Genomic DNA, 20,230 nt, shown 5'->3' with positions numbered 1-20,230 from the left:
ATTATAATGATTAGTCCAGATGAGTGTGTCTTTAAATTCGTCTACCTGCTATGTAAATAATTGGTTTTCATGTCAATATTTTAAGATTTTATCCCTCTTATTGGTCATTTGGGGCATGGGTTTTAAAATGGCTGATGCTGCTTAATCGGGCTGTACTCTCCAGCTATTGAGATTCCAATAATATTTATTAATGCATTAGCACTTTAGCTTGTGTCCCAATAGGTAGAATCACTTCATAATGAGATCTGTCTAGTTCTGATCCTTTTTCTGTGTTTGTACTTTTGTATTATGAACTTGTTATTCTTTCATCCTCAAGAGTCTGTATATAGAGTATCTTATAGTACCTTTTACCCCGAATGCTATTAACTATGATTCATGTGTTTGTCTCTTTTATGGTACTGTAAAACCGAAATGAGGACTTTGACATTGAATACCTCACCTATGTCTCTCTAGTTCACTTCTTTTCTCTCTGCATCTCAACTCTTTCTTTCACCCTCGCTACTCTCTTTACCTGACCGCTCTTTCTAAAACTCTTCTCATTTGCCTCTCTCTCTACCTGACAGTTCTATACCTAATATATTTCTATATTCCCTCACTACCTCACTGCTATACCAGTCTACCTTCATCTACCTCCACCTTTCTCTGTGTCACCAAATATACATTCAGAGAGGCAGATTTTCTCTAGTGCCATTGTCATTCATATTTCGAACACATCAATCTGATATCAGGTCAAGTCAAACACAATCATTTGTGAGACATTAAAAATGTGACCCAACACATGAATTTTGTGATCAGGATATTACCATGCAAGGAGCACGTACAAATGGATAACACAGCTTTGATACATAAAAACACTATTAGCACTCTAAATTTGTTGCTTCCTGACTTCATAAGCCTTATAAAAAAGTTACAAAGGAATGAAAGAAAACATGGAAAAAACATTTTAGATTTAATTTATTTTTGTAAGTCACTGGTATGCTACCAATATACAAAATTGCACTTACAAAAGATTCAAAGTACCTACGTTGGGGTGGAAACCCATTTAAAAACTGCCTTTTATCGGAGTACATAAAATGTGCTGCAATTATTTAAAGTGCTATTGGTTTGGCTTAAAGCTTTTAAAGACCGCCATCTGTTTTTATTTAAGTAGAAAAGCATCTCCCTGAAGACATTTTACATCCTTATTTATGAGATGAAAGAGTACATGACTCACCGTACGCTCTTTAAAGAGCTGTAATCACGAACCACTTCTGGGGTTCAGGCGGAGGGGGAAGTAAGTACTGTATCAGTGCTTTAAATGGAAATATAGAAATATTTTATTTTAGAGTACCTGCTGGCTTCTGAGAAGTGCTGGTACTCTCCCATGAAAAGTATTGCAGCAGTAATAAGAAGTGCAGGTACTCTCCTTTTTAAATTAAAGAACTGCAGGTTCTCAGAACATACATGGCAACAGACTCTATTAGGGGGGAAGAGACTCCTGATTTGAGAAGTTCAAAATGGCTTTATTTTGGCTGTTCCTTGCCTGACATTGTCTCTCGCTCAACAGAAGACAATTTGGGGGGGGGGGGGGGGGGGGGGAGAGATACATTCTCCATATTGATTTTTTAAAGAAATCTCCCACTTTCCTCTCCTACAATGTTGCCACCTATTTCAGAACAAATTTCCTCTTGAAATCCACTGATTAAAACTAAATTTGGTGGTCTCTAAATTGAGTTTCCCACAGGTCACCTTCGTCTCCTAAAAAGAAGTGGTTTATAAAACGCAACTGTGCACTTTTGACAGATGCAATTAAAAACAAAACAAGCGTGGCTTACTAAACAGAGTAAAAACGAGTAGCAAGGACTGACCTTCTGTGGGGATTTGCGACCGGCGTCCAGTGCAGGCGCGAGCACGAGATCTGTATGAGGCGGAGAGTGAGCGGCACTGAGAAGGAGTCATATCCTGTCCCTTCGACCTATACGGATGGTGTAGGCAGGAGCGAGCAGTCATCTCTGGGCCGACTACGGCCCTCACAGCGTCTGACACAGGCTTTCTCTTTGCTCCTTAAACCAACCGATGAACTGAAGCCCCGAAAGTTCAAAGCTAAAAGTACTTGGTGGCCCATGAAAGAATAATCTGAGCAACATTCCGGTTGTTTGTTTTGCTGTATATACAAGCATTTGCAATGCAATAGGACTCACATTTACGCGAGACTTATTGCATTGGAAATGAGAGTAGGGCGAGCAAGAAGGCACGAACGGGGGTGGGGGGCAAGAAGTCACGGACTGTAGGAGGGGTCACAGGGGGGGGGAGACAGGGAAGAAAATAGTGTTCGGAGTAAAGGGGCCAGTAGCCCTGGATGGATACAAATGACATGTCCATCATGGGGAGGGACTAACAAGCCTAAAACCAATCGGAAGGCAGCATTTAGGACCTAAGCCAATGAAAAAGATGGGTGAAGAGTGGGCATAGCTTCCACAAAGCTTCCACACTATACTGAATACTGCATACCTCGCAAAGTGAGCAGCGCATGCTCTGCAACGCTAGGCTTGACCTAAAAAAGTACATACTTCAAATATGCCTTCTCCTGTGAAATTATGTAATAGACTTGCAGGTTAACATACTCCCCAACCTAATAAAATTCAGGCATTTGGATGAACTGCGACAACATTGGCACAATTCTCATCCTAAACTCTCATGGAGTAAGGATGACACTGTCACTAAAACTCTATTAAATAACATTATGCTGCTGATGGAGGTTTTAATGAAGTAGACTTAATATCTTTAATAAAACAGGCTTATTTGTTTAACTGAAATATATCAATAAAAGGGTTTATTCCTGAGCTCAGTTGCACAAGCTAAGATGTAAAATAATCTGGTGGCAAAAATCAAGTGCATACCACAGTCATATACAAATGCAAAGGCCTCTTATGTGCAGCAAGGCTTTGTAATTCTTCTTGCATAACGAAGAATATTTTCAAGTCCTAACAGACCTATACTCATGCGATGAGGAAAAAACTGTGAACTTTCAAGAGATCATGTGTATCAATAGACTTTCCTGTCCCTAAAAATAAGATTCCTTGAGACAATGATGCTTCTTTCTTTTATTGAACAAACTAATAACTCTATTCCCACCAGATTGTCCTCACAATATGTCTTGAAAGTATCATAAAATATCGTCAATCCGAGTCATTGAATATTTATGTGACATGATTAATGCTTCACTTTCATAGTTCACTCATGTTTATCAAAAAAGCGATGGTGCTGGCACTCTTGAAATAACCCATCTGGTATTCCTCAGACCCCCATATTTATGCTCAGTATCCAAGTAGCTGCTACTGTTCACAAGTGAACAACAACGTATTTGAAAATGTATTGTATTTCTCCTGTCACCTTGCTGAGAATGGAGTGTAGCAAAACCTACCTCGCAGCCATTGGGACCTGCAAGAAGAATCATTGGGAGTCCATTACCATGGACAATGAGGCTGTCAGACATATGACAAGCTTAATACATTGGCTTCTTGAGTGAGAGAGCTCAATCCCATTGGTATCTAAGCCTAGCTCTGACCAGGTTGATGTAGAAATCTTTTGAACAAAGTGCCATTAATGAAAGACAGCGTTTTATGGTGGCCATAACATCTTCAAATGCACTCATAACCTGAAAGTGGATAAGCTGTCTTTAGGTTGACATTGGCAATCCTAGTTCTAGCTATACTCACTCAGTTATAAGTGAATCCATTGCCACCAAAACGGGCAAATTTTTCATTTAGAAGTTTATGAAAATAAAAGTAGAAACTGGAACAAGTCAGTCCATCCACCAAATCCATGATCAACCCATGCAACCCTTCCAAAACCACCTGGTTATCGTTAACAGAGGCTGATCATAACATGATATTGAAAATCCTAGCTCAGTTTACACCATCATTATTTGCAGGGAACCTCATGCCAGTGCAATGTATCAGAGAGAGCATCCTCTCAAAGACAGCATCCTCCTTTTGGTCTCCTTCATTTTGAAACTGGTAAATGACTCAAGGATTCTCCCCAGCAAAACTAACGACTGGACACATGGCTCTTACTTTACTCCTGATCATTAGTTTAATGTAAGCCTGTAAATCTCCACAGTCAACTTTCTACAGACCTAATAAAAGTTGTAGGCCCAAAATATAGAACCAAGACTGACAACCTCCTGGTCATAGTTACACTATTTTGTGACATATGTATCTTTTAAATCCATTCCATTATGGGGATTGAAATCTGGTTGGTTTCAGAAAACAATGATAGGGAACTCAGGCTGGAATATTGAAGTGAGGTGTACATTTCCAATGTAGCAGTGCAGTATTTTTAAAGGAAATTCTGTGATCCCAGCACGAGTGGATGAGCAAGAACTGTGGCTCACCATTATTACAGCTCAGAGTGAAAATTAAAGTTATTAAGCGGTGTGTTTGTTCATTTTTTTATCTTTCAGCATACTACCCACACACTCTGAAGAGACTGAGGAAGAAGTCCCAAAGTAAGTGGATCACCCTTTCCTTACCCAATCAATGAGCTTTCTGGCCTGAAACCATTGTCCATTCGGCAAACCTGGTTTGGAGGAATTTGTGTGACATTTGTAGTCCCATCTAAACAGTCCACCATCAGTTCCAGATAGCACATACTGATGAAATGGAATGAAGCCTTACGTCACTTTTGGGGGTTCTGTCCAGTTGTAAAAAACCCAACAATCCCTGATCACGAAGGTGTAGAATAGTACTGTAGCTCTTTTGGGATGTTTCTGTTTTGTGTGTTATGTGCATTCTACACATTATATGCATTATGCTTGGCCTAATTATTGCTCATTTCAGTGGTTGTTTCAATTTACAGTCAGAAATGTTGGACAAACTCCCCTTTCCTGCCTCAATTGAGGTTATGTGATGATAGTACATGGAAAAAGAATGAGACAGGTGCACTACTTACTTCTGTGAAGCAAATGGGGATTAGCAGGTTCAAGTCTCAAACCCACTCAGCTATATGGCTTAACACAAGAGCACAAATTTGCCTCATGCTGGCAAGGCTGCTCGAAAAAAATGTCACTTTAATGTTACTTTCTTTATATGGACAAGATAATTTTCTGGTAGATGTTTTCGATTTTTTTGGTTAAAAAGGAAGCTATATTGTCGCACAGCAACTGTGAGGGAGATTCCACAGTTTCGCAGGCCCTGGGATTGGTGTAAGACTTCTGCATCTGAAAGAGGGTTCGAGAATTGTTCCCAGCTTGCTCCAGCTGAAGAGTAAGGTGTAGCTTGTGGGCGGATTTAATATTTTTATGATATGAGGACAGTGCGGCTCTTTATCTTGCCCACTGTGGGAATGTCGCCATATCCGTTCAAGTTTTTTACATAGACTTTTTTCAGTTCGTAAGGCTGGGGAGTACCAGCTAGTGGGTGTGAGTTTTGGGGAATGGGTCTGTGGCTTCATGGGGGCTACATTATCTATAGTGTCTTGAATAATGGAGGTAAAATAAGCTAGCTGTTCTTTTACTCTATAAGTGATAGTTTCGATATCCCAGGAACAGAAGGGGGACAAGAGTTGGTCGGACTTCAGTTTATGCCAAGGTCTGTACCAACGTGTGGCATGAGGTGAGGGGGTGGGAAGGCTTCTGGGACTCAATTTATAAGCCCAGAATCTGAAACATCATGCTCCCACATATCAAACAATCCACATCAGTCCTACAGTTGAAAAGGAAAGAAGCACACAATCACCGATGAAGACCTGCCTTAATACTCAAGCCTTTATACCCAATGATGAAATAGCTCTTCCTCCCACTTTGATATCTTCTCCTATCCATGATCTCTCCTGCACAACAGGGATTTAAGTGGGACGGGTCTTGCCGGTGCTCAGCACAGGCAGTTCTAAAAAGCAGGTGTCTCGACAGGTCCCTGTCAGCCTCTCCATTTTTACCCTCATCCTCAGGGTGAAACTTTTTTTTTTTACTCTACAGCAGTACCAACCTTTACTGCCTTTGATGTAAGGTCAAAAAGACTCGTTATAGCTATTTCAATGTCGCATAATTTCACAACTGAAGCATTTTCAACATTATATATAAGGAAGCTATAGTAGTTGCTTATTTAGCATATGCAAATAACAGTCACTGACAAAGTCAATATTCCTGGTTTATTGTAGGTGTAATGTTACTTGTTGTATTAAATATTTGGGTGCACTGGCAGAAGCAGCAAAATATCAGTTGGGCGGCACACTATGCCAAGGACACATTTTTAACTTACATATTTTTAAGAAACACCCTTAATTACATCGGCCATGCCCCTAAGAGAGACCCCTCAGTTATTTCATCCCACTTAAAGCCCTGCTGCACAACACCAAGATTAAGTCCCCTCCCCACGATTGCGCACTGCGTTCTTATTGCCTTTGAACTTGATTTGCGCTCTACATATTAACAGTATATATGAAAGTCTAAAGTAGAGTTGCAAAGGGTGGCACCTGTAAACCTAAAACATACATTGATTCTAGTGATGGTACTTTAAAACCTGGTCAATTTTACTGGACACATAACAGAAACTGGATTTTCTTTTCTTGATTTACATTATTATGTATATGTTTTTTGCGTCTAGCAGCAACATTCATACTTGTGAATGCTGCAAAGAGCTTGTTTGAGGCACTGCAGTAACACAGGAATGCTAAATGTTCAGAGAACAGAAACAGTCACATTTGCGAACACATAAATATTTATGCTGCATATATAGTCAAAGTCATAAGGCCCGGGTGGAAAGAAGAGTTTGCACCAGAATCAAAATTAAGACATTGAGTAGAATGAGGTCCTTGAAGGAATATTTCCATTTAAAACTCACTCGAAAGGGCAAGTTAACTTGGTTAGCCTATTTAAAATACAATTAAATTATGCGCCTGCTGCTTGCCGCACACCACAGCCCCTACAACATCCTGCTTTTCATGGCATTTAGCCACTCTTAAGCAGTAAACTGTTTAGTGGAGGATACTTCAGGGCAGGGGCTGAGCAGGGCCTTTAACTTAACCCCGGCCCTAAATTATAATGTGTACGACCGGCCGTTGTGGGCCGCCACTAGGCCAGGGGAGGCACTGCAGTGCATTCATGGAATATTGTGGAGCCGGAGCTACCTCCATGGTGACCCGCATCACGCCACCACGCAAAAAAAAAGAAAAGGCTGCGTTGGTACGGCAATGGCATACTTACGGTTTACTTGTGGTGGTGGATGTAGTATAGCCGGCCTGGTGGCCGGTGCCTTTGCTTCACCACGCAGTCAGGCTGTTTATGACTCGTGGTTGGGGTGCGGCCATGCAGGTGTGCCAGGGCATCACCTGGCAATCCGAAAAAAATCTGTGCACTCTGCCTGCCGAACACAGCCCCGCAGAACCAAATCCATCAAGATTCTAGCCCAATCACTGTCCCTACTCCCGCCCACCGGCAACACTGAACCAAGGGCCGCGGCCGCCATCATATAATATAAATCTTGGCTTAGGCAGCTCTCACAGGCGCAACACTCTTTACCGGTACTCAGTCAGTGGACAAGAACAACACTGCGCAATAAGGAAGTCATGCCGAGACTTATCATCAGTGCCATATATGACATGCAGATGCCGCCACGTGTATACCCGGCCCTGATAAGTAAGTGCCGGTGCTAAGCACAGGACAGCACAGGCACAAATTAAGCACTGAGGAAAGTGACTCCTTCACTTCAAGGGTGATTCCTTCAGGCAGCTTGGATGTCAACAGGCCTTGTGAGGCTCCTGTATGGAGCACAGCAACAGATGTCACAGTAGACTAGCAGGACGACGAGACCAGGAGCAGCAGGAGTCTTCCCAGTTGTAGTCGCAGTGCTCAGAGCAAAGTCCGGCGACGTTCAGCATGCCCAGACGGTCAAAGATGAAGTGGTGTCTGATCTGAATCTTGTCCCACGACAAATCTAAGAACCTATCCACAGGTAAGCCCTTAAGTACCCTAGGGAAAGGGTTTGGTTGATCCACAGGTCCCTCCCAGAAGAGGGGCTGGACAGTGGGGAGGATACTCCGAAGTCCTTTGTCCAGTTTCATGCCAGAGCGGGAGCCAACTGCTCCCTGAACCTTTCTGAACTGGAGTATGAAAGGAAGGCACCAAGTTTGCCCTTCAAGCAGTCTCAGTGGCACTAGCTAGCTTCTCACCCTGCCCCAATACACTAAAGTTCGAGTTTGGCTCAGCAGAAGGAGAGTAGAAACATGTCTCTGGTCAGCAGCAGCCCTTGCTTGCTGTCTGAAGTACTGGGTTATTTAGGAACCCAGCGGTGCCAGGGGTAGCACCCTATGACTTCGAGTTCTTCCTGTCTTGGACCACAGAAACACAGAGTCTTGCGGTGGCGTCAACGATCGTTTTATTATTGACTGCAGCCAGTAACAGCAATCCTAGAAGTACACACGGGTATGTTCTCAGGAGACTGCTCAAAGTTACAAAACCAGTCTTCTCCTTATATACAAAATATCATGCTTCAGGCACACATTCCTCGTTTTACGATATGGTCATTCATATGTATTCATTACAAACGAAAAAAAGGCAGAGTCATGATGACCATCCCACATTTCAGTTCAGCCAGCCCACAATTATTTACCCAGCGAGGCTCAGATCCCTCATCAGATATCAGCAGACCCCAATAAACACGGGCACCTCCTCCTCGTAAAACAGGCCATAAAGCAGGAAGCAGAGTCAGGTGTGAGAGAGATTAGTCGGGGGCTTGTGTGGGATGAAAGGCTTTATGGTGTGTCAAACCCTGATGCTAATCACACGTGGCCGTAGGAAGGGGAGCTCGGGAGACCGGACTGACCTCGGGCAGTGGAGCCAAATCGCACAGGTCACAGAGTAGTCAATAGAAGGCACATGTGTTCTGAAGGCCTGTGCTTGTCCTTAATGTGCAGCCTATGTGAGGGCAACCATAAGATGGCTACCGCTCTAAAATGGAACCCACGAAGTCAATGTGTAATATCGTATACAAAGTGAATTTATCGATGAAACGTTATGCAAAACACTTGTACATACCGCATTGGCCATTCACGGTTCGCTGATACCGAAATAGGCAGGGTAGGGCCATGCCTCCTACGCGGTCCCAAAATTTAAAGTACCACAGACCCTCCTTTTGCCCTTACATAGGCAATAACTATACTCATATTAATCCGAGTCCAGGTCTATATTCATAAGGTCATGGAGATGTTGCTGTAGCATCATCCTATTGCTTAGCTCGTCCCTCGATACAGATTTCCTTATACACGATGTAGCACAGAGGCCACATATCGCAGGAGCGCACTGTATACACAGACAGAACGGGAAAAGAATGGCTAAGATCATTCCAATGACCATCAGAATTTTCCATCCCCAGGCAGATATCAGTTCCCAGAACCACCCCATCAATGACCAATCTCCTTTATCCACGTGTATAGATTCGGATATTTTATGCAGTTTGGAGATGGCTTGATAAACTGTTGCAGCGTTATCTGGTATGAAAATGCAACAGCTAGATTGGATGACCTTACATACCCCACCACGGTCTGCAAGTATGACGTCTAGAACCATACGGTTCTGCAAAGTGATGAGGCGATCCATTTGGGGATCAGCTGTCAAATTACCAAGGGCACCAGCCGTTACATTAACAGTGGATTCAACCACACGAGTCAGTTGTCTCAGGTTCCTACTATTGACCATCGGTCCCCAAAACGGCAGGAAACCCAAAAAGAAGTCTCCCGCTTCCTGACCGGCAGTATCCTCCTGACTAATAACGCCTCTCACAACTCTGGTCTTGTGATAATCAGAGGCAGCAGTAAATGTTGGCGGTAGCAAGTTTGCAATATAACATGTGCCCGAGAAATCAGGGGGCAACCATGTAAATGCTCGGTCATTGCAGACAAAATATGTACCCTTGGCAGCCAAAAACGCAGGGGAAAATTGTGATGGAAAAGTGTACGTTTCAGTACAGTCACTTTTCCCCAGTTGAGCCCTTGGATTCTGACCATTACCTTGTAAACAGAACCGACCTATGTGGGGTACGACCCAAATTGGGGATGAAATTTTGCGCTGCTTTTCGCCCAGACTAATGCTATACCCCGTCGCGTTCCAACCTACATAAGCTCGTAATTCATCCTTGGGAATAGATGAGTATGCGTCGATATCTCTGCTCATATCAGCAACTCCTTTCATTAAGGCCTTATTGTTTGTGCTAGGTCTGATGGAACGCGGTTGTCGCGGGGAGTAGGCATCTAATGCAAAAAGAAACATAGTCTGGAAAGCCCATGACGATCCATTATAGCTAAACGGCAGCACTAGATACGGGATACCCTTGTTAATGGTATGTGGCATTAAGCCACACACCCAGCAATTGGTTGTATTCATAACTAGTTGGTGCTGGTGCAGGAGTTGAATAAACGAGTTGTTTACAAATTCAGACCGTCTAGCTTGTTCGTGTTCAGGCAGAGGGTGAAAAGAGTGTAAGGAGACAGTAGGAGGAGGTATAGGCTGTACAGTGGGTGCAAATGGCACTTGAGAGGAGAAGAATACATAACCTACAGTAAACACCATCATACTAAATAGTATAAACAGACATAATAATACAAAACGTTTGCTCTTCATTATTTTACATATTTTTGTCTTAAAGTTCATTTCCTCAGCGGGTCTCTCCATCTTGAAGAACTCCATCCTCTAATCGTGCCGCTCGCGGTGAGTGAGTATCTTCTGCTAAGGAGTACGCCTGTCAGTCCAGGGAACGCCCCAGACCAACCAGAACCATTGACCTAACGTCTTCGGCCTGTACCCGGAAGTCTTGGCACCGCGACCCTGCAGCTGAACCCGGATGGTGGTTCGAAAAACAAAAATCAAAAAGTCCTTCAGATGGGAGAGCTGTAATATCAAAAAAATATCAAAGAAGAAGTATTTTTATTTGTCCATAGTTCTAGGCCTCAAGTTATAGCGTTCTCGTCCGGGTACTGTCTGATCTTGAAACAAAAGTTCAGGCTCTGTAGTATCCAATCGGATTGACGGTGGCACAGCTTCTTGCAGAATATTGTCACTCTCTTGTTCAGAGCTTGTTCCTTTCACACGCGCATCGCTAAACGGCAGAAAACGAGGCACGGTCTCAGTTTCAGAATCAGCAATCCCCTCCTGGACCCACCGGTCATATGGCAAAGGCAAAGGGACTCTTTTACAGTGGACGCCGTGGATCCAGTTCTTCTTTCCTTTCACTCGGACAGCCGATCTTGTAGAAAGAAGGACGAGATGGGGACCGGTCCAACGGGGCTCATCATTCTTTGCCCGCTGGAAATTTTTCACCAGCACCCACGTTCCAGGATTGATAGGGTGTCCTGGGGCTTCAGAGGCTTGAGGCAGAGTATCGTGCACCTGTTGGTGTAAAACGCGCAATTTAGCCGTCAATTCATACAGATAGTCAAGCAGTATTGGATGTTCGATTTCAGTGAATTTTGTGGGCCTTGGCACACCCCATATGTTGGCTGGCCGGCCAAAAATGATCTCATAGGGACTAAGTCCCACTCGTGAATGCACAGTCATTCTTGTTGATAGGAGTGCTAAAGGCAGAGCGTCAGGCCATTTAAGACCGGAGCTCGCCTGGATTTTGGCCAACTTAAGTTTCAGAGTGCCATTGTAGCACTCTACTAGCCCAGCTGATTGGGGGTGATTTGCAGCGTGGAATTTCTGCTGAATCCCTAGCCCCTCACATACTTCTTTCATCACTCGACCCACAAATTCACTCCCATTATCACTCCAGACCATTCTCGGCATTCCAAACCTAGGGAAAAATTCTTTGACAAGGGCTTTAGCCGTGGACAAGGCAGTATTGTCTTTTAAAGGGTATTCTTCTATCCACTTTGAGAAGGCACAGACAACGAGTACATATTTTAAATTGTTGCACCTTTCCATGTGGATGAAATCTAGCTGCAAAACCTCGAACGGATACGTTGGAGGTGCAAAAATGACCAGCTGGAGTTGGGGTTCCCCTACCAGGATTGTATTTCAGACACACCATGCAATTCTTGACCACATTCTCTGCACATTTGGGAATTCCAGCATTTTGCCATACTGGAGCCAACAACTTGCAAATCCCTTTTACACTAATATGGGCCATTCCATGAGCCATTGTCACCACTGCAAGCACATATGCATCGGGTAACAACCAACGCTGATGTTCTGACAAATCAACCCAACAACCTTTTTCATCCAATTTACCCGTACTTTCTCTCCACTTGCTCAATTCCTTCTCTGTGGCTTCAGCTTGAAGGGACTTCACGCTCTCTATCGTGTCTTCACACATTCCAACATCACCAACCCACCTTGCAGGGCCTGCAACATACATTCGATTATTTACATTCTTTGCTGTTTCTTTTGCGATTTCATCAGCAAATGCATTACCGCGACCGACATCATCTGTAACTGTCTTGTGCGCACTGCATTTTACAATCGCAACTTGTAGCGGCAAGGTCAGTGACTCAAGGAGATCATTCACCAACTGACCATTCTGAATTTTGGTTCCATGCGAAGTCAGGAATCCACGTTCTTTCCACAAGCGCCCAAAGCTATGGGTCACGCCAAAAGCATACTGACTATCGGTGTATATGTTCCCCTTCATACCTTTCGACAACACACATGCTCTCGTAAGTGCAATTAGCTCTGCTGCTTGAGCCGAGTTATGTGGTATACGTGCGGTCTCAACAACCGTGTGCAAAGTCGTGACAGCATATGCAGCAGTCGTATCACCATTCGGAAGTTTGAAGCATGAACCATCCACCCATAAGGTACCATCACACTCAGTCAAGGCAGTATCTTTAAGATCCACTCTCCCTTTTGTTTCCTCTTCTGTTCTAAACAGACAATCATGCTGTTCAATCTCATCTGTGTCTGCTGCAATCGGCAATAAAGTAGCTGGATTCAATGTGTTGCATCTTTTTATGTGTACATGACTCGCTAATAGTGTCAACTCATAACCTGACAATCGAGCACTAGTTAAGTACTGTGTCTTGGTCCTGTTCAACAACGTGTCCACTGCGTGCGGAACCATCACAATTAACGTGTTATTCATTACTAACCCAGCAGACTGTCGAATAGAGACAGCTGCTGCCGCTGTGGCTCTCAAACAACTTGGCAATGCTTTGGCTACCGGATCCAAAGTCGATGAAAAATACGCGCATGGGCGCTGTTTGTCTCCAAAAGACTGTGTCAACACTGACAATGCACAACCTTCTTTCTCGTGAACATACAATGTAAAAGGCTTGCTGTAGTCGGGAGTGCCCAACACAGGAGCTGAACATAATGCCTCACGCAATTCAGAAAAACTTTTCTGACACTCTTCAGACCATGGGACGAGATTCGGTGTATCTTTACATGTCAATGCTATTAAAGGTTTTGCCAGCAAAGAAAAACTCGGGATCCACTGCCTACAGTAGGAAGTAATACCCAAGAAAGCACGCACTTCTCTCTGTGTTCTTGGCACGCTCAACTTTGCAATTGCCTGAATTCTTTCTGGGGTCAGTTTCCTTCCCTCCTTCGAAAAGAGATGACCTAAGTAGGTCACTTCTTGTCGACAATATTGCAGTTTTGAGAGAGACACTTTGTGATGGAAGGCAGACAAATGACGCAACAATGACACCGTAGCTTCTTTACAAATCTCCTCAGTATCCGCGGCGATTAGTAAATCGTCAACATACTGGATAAGGGTGGCACCACTAGGTAAAACAATTGCATCAAGCTGTGCTTTTAAAGCTTGGCTGTATATTGATGGGCTTTCACAGTAGCCCTGAGGAGCGCGTTTAAAACGGAAGCTACGACCTCCTAAACTGAAGCCAAAAATGTCCCTGCTTTCCTCTGCAATTGGGATGCTAAAGAAAGCGTTCTTTAAATCAATCACTGAGAACCAAGCAGCGGACGCTGGAATCATAGTTAACAAAGCAATTATATCAGGGACAACTGGAAACTGTGGCACAACAATCTTATTTACCTCTCTAAGGTCGATCACAAATCTGTAAACAGGTGGCTGTGAAGGGTCAGTACGTTTTAAAACAGGCAAAACAGGGCTATTGCAAACGTTACCTCTTGTCTCTTCAATTACATCCTTTTCAATCAGATCATAGATAATCGCTAGCAACGCTTTTTCGCCCTCATTAGAGATCTTGTACTGGGGAATGCGTGGCAATTTAACATTGGCTTTCAAAGTTACCACGTATGGCGGTATTTCCAAAAGACCCACATCATTAAGACCAGAAGCCCAAAGAGCGTCTGGAAGAGACGACAATTCAGCTGGCAGTTCATTCCTTGACAAATACATTGGAGAAATCACTTCCCTACCAAGTGTAAGTTGTACTCCTGAGGGGGAACAATATAATGTTGCATGTAATCTCTTTAACAAATCTAATCCTAACAGGTTTTCATCACAACCTGTCGTTAGTATAAGGGGTGCTTTCAGCTCACAAGGTCCAACAGAAAGGGGCATAGGACTAGAGATCGGGTTCCTAACCGGGGCGCCAGAAAAACCTACTGAAACGTTTGTGTCGCCAGACAAAGGTGCGCCAGGGAGTTTTGAATGCATAATTGAACTTTTTGCAGCACCAGTATCCAACAGAAAAGGTTCTGTCACACCCGCTGTAGTCACCTTGACATACGGTCCACTCTGATCCACTGGCACTGAAACAACTCCCTCTCTTTGTCTACGGCTATCCTAGTAATCATTACTTTCTACATTTTCATCTTCTGTATAATAGTCATTGTTATAGTACTGAGCTGTCCTACCAGTTGCATTGGCTTGCTGATCAAAACTATTGATCGTATTTGGAGATGGAAGAGGACGCGCGTTCTGGGGAACATTCCCGCGTCCCCTACCTCTAGGAGCTTGTTGACCACCTCTACCTCTGGTGCTAAAAGCGCCATTAGCGCGCTGTAACAGAATAGGACAACTATACTTGAAATGACCCTCTTCCTTGCAATATGAACATTGATTAGGGCCTACAGGAACGCGCGGTTGAGAATACTCGTACCTTTGCACGTTTCTCTGAAACTGTGGCGGTTGCTGATAATTACTCTGGCCGCCACGTGGCGGGTAAGCTTGCTGTAAAAGAACCTTCGTTTTTAATTCTTTCGTTTTCTTGTCTGCTTTATCTTTTTCATCCTTATCTCTATTTTCGTAATACTGTGCAGTAGCCAGTATTTGCGCTGATGAGGAAACAGCCCAAGAACTCTCTGAATCTCGAGAAGCAAATTATGCACAAATTTATCAACAAATAACCGTTGGCCACCTTCAGTACTCATATCTTGACCACTGTGGTCAATAAATGTTTCTTCAAACCTTGTAAAGAAATCAGACACTGTTTCATCTTTATTTTGTTTGCATGCGGAAAATTTATCCCAATTTACGCGCATCGCGGGCATTAAAGTTTTCATGTAGGTAATAATTCTACCAGGGTGTTCTGCTACTAAGGGCTCAGGTTTCGCACCACCAACTTGTCTAGTGTCTGCAGCAATGACATTAGCCCATGTGTCACCTAACTCTGCAGCATGATCTGCATTACGAATCAATGCCCACAAAGGCTGTGGAACAACATTTCCAAACATCATATCTATATCAGCTAGATTCATGATACATGATCCTGCAGTCTGTGACAACTCCTTATAATATCCTGCAGGGTTTTTACGGGGATCAGGCAATGTCTGTTTAAGCGCTATTACTTCAGATCGTTTCCAAGGGACATGCACCCAAACACGCTGGAAATGAGCTGGAGCAGCAGCAATGCCGCGACCGGCATCAGCCGCAACGGCTTCCTTCCATACCGGAGGGACTTCTCTCATAGGGTATTGTCGTGCTTTTACCTTTTTCCCTACAGGTAACTCCTGTTCGAACAATGACTGATGACAATCATCATTCCTGAAGGACAGTAAAGTCGCAACTGCTTTATCTACATCGGGACCCACAATCGTACCTTTTCCAAAATCAAATCGCACTCGACACAACTCCTGTGAGCTTGGGTCTCTACAATTACTCACAGAGGAATTCACACATTTTCTCAAACACATACCTCTGTTTTGGGGCTTCCCATTGGTGAAAAACATTAACAACTGACTCTACATCATAGAGTGAAGAAAAAACAATCCACCTACGTGCCATATGGTCTAATACCTCTTTCTCTCCAGAATCAGGCAGCTGACTACGCAACTGCTTACGTTGTGAACCAGGGGTCATACTAGATGACCCAAAGAGAGGCGACATTAAACTAGTGACTACACTAGCTATTCGTTGTCGTGCAGAAGGAGAAGTTGAGGCAAGAACGGGGGGAAAGACAGAGGGAAGAAAAACGGGTGCAGATACAGGTACAGTGGTAGTATCAGGAAGAACGCCAAGAGAGGAAGCTGATGTACTAGGTAGAGTCGCAGGAAGCACAGAAGAGACAGGTAGCGAAATTGGCGGCCCTTGAGAGGGCTGCACCATAGGAGCTGGAGCCAGTTGAGGAGGAGCTGGCGGCTGCAGGAAGGCTTGCGGCACATTAACTGGAGGCTGTGCATTCAAGGGTTGAGGAGGTGCTGTAGCACTCTGCGCATACGGAGGTGGCGAACTCAGCAAATGTGACATTAGGGGATCTTTCTCCTTTTCTTCTAACACATTCTGTTGAAGGTGCGGTAAAACTGGGTAACATTTATCGATCCCTAGTTTACGCTATCTATGTAACTGCTCATTCATTTGTTCCTCCTCATTATCCTTAAATTGTACAGCTGCTTGCATTATCGACATACCTCTTTCTCTCTTATTTCTTTTTGCTAATTTAATTTCCTTCTGTTTGGCTTCCTTTCGCGATAGGCGGAAAGAATCAAACATCGCCGGCCGGGCTTTCTTTTTAAATAATTTAACTTCCAAATTGTCTAAGATATCTGCGTCGAAACTACCATTTTGGGGCCATTTTAAAACACCGTCCTTCCTGGTGTATCGGATCCATACTTCATTATATGCAATGGGGCCCACGCCATGTTTTACATAAAGCTCATAAGTTGGAGTTCCAATTGGAGGAACCGGACACGAATCCTCTAATTGGGAATCCCTTTTACAACCCAAACAAACCAAATTTCCAAATATACTAGAACCAGGCATCTTCGCTCACTAGTCTAGTTTCAAACTTCAAAGGATTATCAAAACGCGATAGTCTCGTGAATACACGTGTCCTTCGGCTTTGGCGCTTGCAAGCTCCAAATCAAAGCGATCCCGAAGGGATACCAAAACTAAGAACCAAAGTAAGAATTAGGAGGCGCTCCACTTATACTTAACTGAGGTATCGATGACGTCACCAGAAGACTCGGTTAATCGTTTCGCTCTACCAAATTATCAAGGGTCCAAAACAGGGCGATAGTCAGGGCTGCAGTCCTTCGTAGCCGCCAGCAAGTGGGGAACCTCGCAGCAAAGACTTTCGGACCACGTCGACATGCAGGGGTCGATGAAGTGGCGGCCTTCCTCCAGAATTTCCACACGAAGCTCCTCACGAACCTCTGGCTTGGACCAGTACCGCTGAAATCGCCCCGAGTTGGGCGCCAACTGAAGTACTGGGTTATTTAGGAACCCAGCGGTGCCAGGGGTAGCACCCTATGACTTCGAGTTCTTCCTGTCTTGGACCACAGAAACACAGAGTCTTGCGGTGGCGTCAAAGATCGTTTTATTATTGACTGCAGCCAGTAACAGCAATCCTAGAAGTACACACGGGTATGTTCTCAGGAGACTGCTCAAAGTTACAAAACCAGTCTTCTCCTTATATACAAAATATCATGCTTCAGGCACACATTCCTCGTTTTACGATATGGTCATTCATATGTATTGATTACAAACGAAAAGGCAGAGTCATGATGATCATCCCACATTTCAGTTCAGCCAGCCCACAATCATTTACCCAGCGAGGCTCAGATCCCTCATCAGATATCAGTAGACCCCAATAAACACGGGCACCTCCTCCTCGTAAAACAGGCCATAAAGCAGGAAGCAGAGTCAGGTGTGAGAGAGATTAGTCGGGGGCTTGTGTGGGATGAAAGGCTTTATGGTGTGTCAAACCCTGATGCTAATCACACGTGGCCGTAGGAAGGGGAGCTCGTGAGACCGGACTGACCTCGGGCAGTGGAGCCAAATCGCACAGGTCACAGAGAAGTCAATAGAAGGCACATGTGTTCTGAAGGCCTGTGCTTGTCCTTAATGTGCAGCCTATGTGAGGGCAACCATAAGATGGCTACCGCTCTAAAATGGAACCCACGAAGTCAATGTGTAATATCGTATACAAAGTGAATTTATCGATGAAACGTTATGCAAAACACTTGTACATACCGCATTGGCCATTCGCGGTTCGCTGATACCGAAATAGGCAGGGTAGGGCCATGCCTCCTACGCGGTCCCAAAATTTAAAGTACCACATGTCCAGTTCTGGAAGACTGGTACCATGAGCACTGAGGGCCTCCCAGAGGAGCTTTACAGTGCATGGAATCATGCGAGGTATGATTTGATTGCAAATATGACAGGGTTCGTTACAGCCAGTTTGGCGATGGTCCTCGCGTTATGACGCATAGCCACTCTATATATGATAATGTCTGATGCACTTACAACCCGGGAGACTGGACTCTGTAGGTTGTAGGGTATCCAGCTCATGCAGGGGTGCCCTCACACTTAGAACCGAGCACCCTGCCTTCAGGACTGGAAGGCCTGCCTTTTGGGTTGCTTATAGGTTTTAAGTGCAGTGACCTCAGTTATAAGGAAACTTATATCTGTTGTAAGTGGTGCTAGCATCAGCTTACACAGGCTTTAATGGCAGGCCTGCAGTCACACTTTGAGTGGTCTACCTTGGGTGGCACAATACATGCTTCAGCCCATGGGAGCCCCTGGTGTAACTGTGCCCTGGGTACTTTGGTACCATATACTAGTAACTTATAAGCGTACACCAGTGGCCAATCTGGGGTACCTAAGTACTCACCATATCTTATTTAGGGGAAAAGGCACAGAGACTGGGGTACTGATTAGCAGGATCCCATCAGACTAGTCAGACACAGCATAACACCAGGCAAAGGATGGGGGTAATCATGAAAACATATCCTATATTCCTACACTGAGAATTAAGGTTCAGGGGTGCCACGAAATACTCAATGCAATTTAGGGGTGTTAAAAAGGTTAAAATGTAGTATCCAATGGGCTACTTACCTTTAGGGTGCCTACACCCTTTGTATGTTCACTCCCTCTGGGGCAGGGGCATATCCCTAACCCTATTGGCTAGAATCCTCCAAAACAATATGGAGAGTTTTCAAAGGAGTGGGTCACTTCAGCTCAGGGCACCTTAGGGGTGGTCCTGGCTGAGAGGGGACACACTTTTCTTGCTTACTAATATTCCTGCTAACCTTGCAGCCAAAAGTGGGGCTTGCTCAGGGTGCGGGCATCTCCACTAGCTGGAGAGTTCCTGATCAGCATAAAAAAGGGTAGGAAACCTTTGAGGCTCTGCGCCCTTCTATGATGTTCCTACTTGAGGTAGGCGTGAAGCACCTTCACCAAAAGCAGGCTTTGTTACTGACCCACAAGAGCAAAAGGCTCCCATCTAAGGCGGTGAAAAACATGTCTATAGATGGCAGGGTGTAGACCAGTTGTGCACGCACTAGAGGTTTGGTATGTTTGCAGGGGACATCTCTGAGGTGCTCTCTGAGTGCATTTATTAATTAATCAAACACTGGCAACAGTGTGGGCTCATTAATCTGAAATGCTTGGTACCAAACATATTGAAATTCGGTGAAACATCATGGAGCTGTGGAACTCTTAGTGACAAGCTCCAGGCCATGTACTCAGTGTGTGCAGGAAGCTCGCTTTGTATATACTATACCAAAATGAGGTGTAGTGGGCACAGAGTCCAGTGGAACCCCAATGGTAGTCAGAGGTAAAAGTAGATAGCACCTTACTCTCTATTTGTGGTAGTGTGAGCGAGCAGTAAGGCTTTATCAGAGAGTAGTGTTAAGCATTTGTTGTACACACTCAGGCAGCAAATGATTTTACACACTCAAAGACTGAACTCAGACCAATTTATTTGTATAAAAAATATTATTTTGTTATATTTATTTTCTAGAACCAACCAAACCTGGTACAGGTATGTGTAAATGGTACTTTTCAAGGCAGGTTGAACAATACAAGCAAGCTGAATGAAAATGTCTTTATTACCGGTTTGTAAATCTTTTCAATACAGTGAAAATAATGTTAGATTACTTTTGATGACT

The 20,230-nt window shown here is 44.1% G+C and overlaps 1 protein-coding gene and 1 long non-coding RNA gene across 2 annotated transcripts in view; one reads left to right on the top strand and one right to left on the bottom strand.

The window, feature by feature from the left end:
• Positions 1-20,230, top strand: part of LOC146805184 (uncharacterized) — a 1,401,767-nt gene that overhangs the window by 1,276,664 nt on the left and 104,873 nt on the right. Inside the window, exon 16 of the mRNA XM_085622379.1 lies at positions 4,445-4,489. Coding sequence (XP_085478505.1) covers positions 4,445-4,489 — 45 coding nt within the window. The remainder of the gene's footprint in view (positions 1-4,444; positions 4,490-20,230) is intronic.
• The window catches only part of LOC146805185 (uncharacterized), a 150,156-nt gene that overhangs the window by 110,440 nt on the left and 19,486 nt on the right, over positions 1-20,230 (bottom strand). The gene's annotated exons all lie outside the window — the stretch shown is intronic.

The sequence above is a fragment of the Triturus cristatus genome, chromosome 8 (assembly GCF_964204655.1).
Source record: "Triturus cristatus chromosome 8, aTriCri1.1, whole genome shotgun sequence".
Lineage (NCBI taxonomy): Eukaryota > Metazoa > Chordata > Amphibia > Caudata > Salamandridae > Triturus > Triturus cristatus.
Note: the sequence above shows the minus strand (reverse complement) of the source record. Positions and strands in the feature narration are given on the sequence as shown.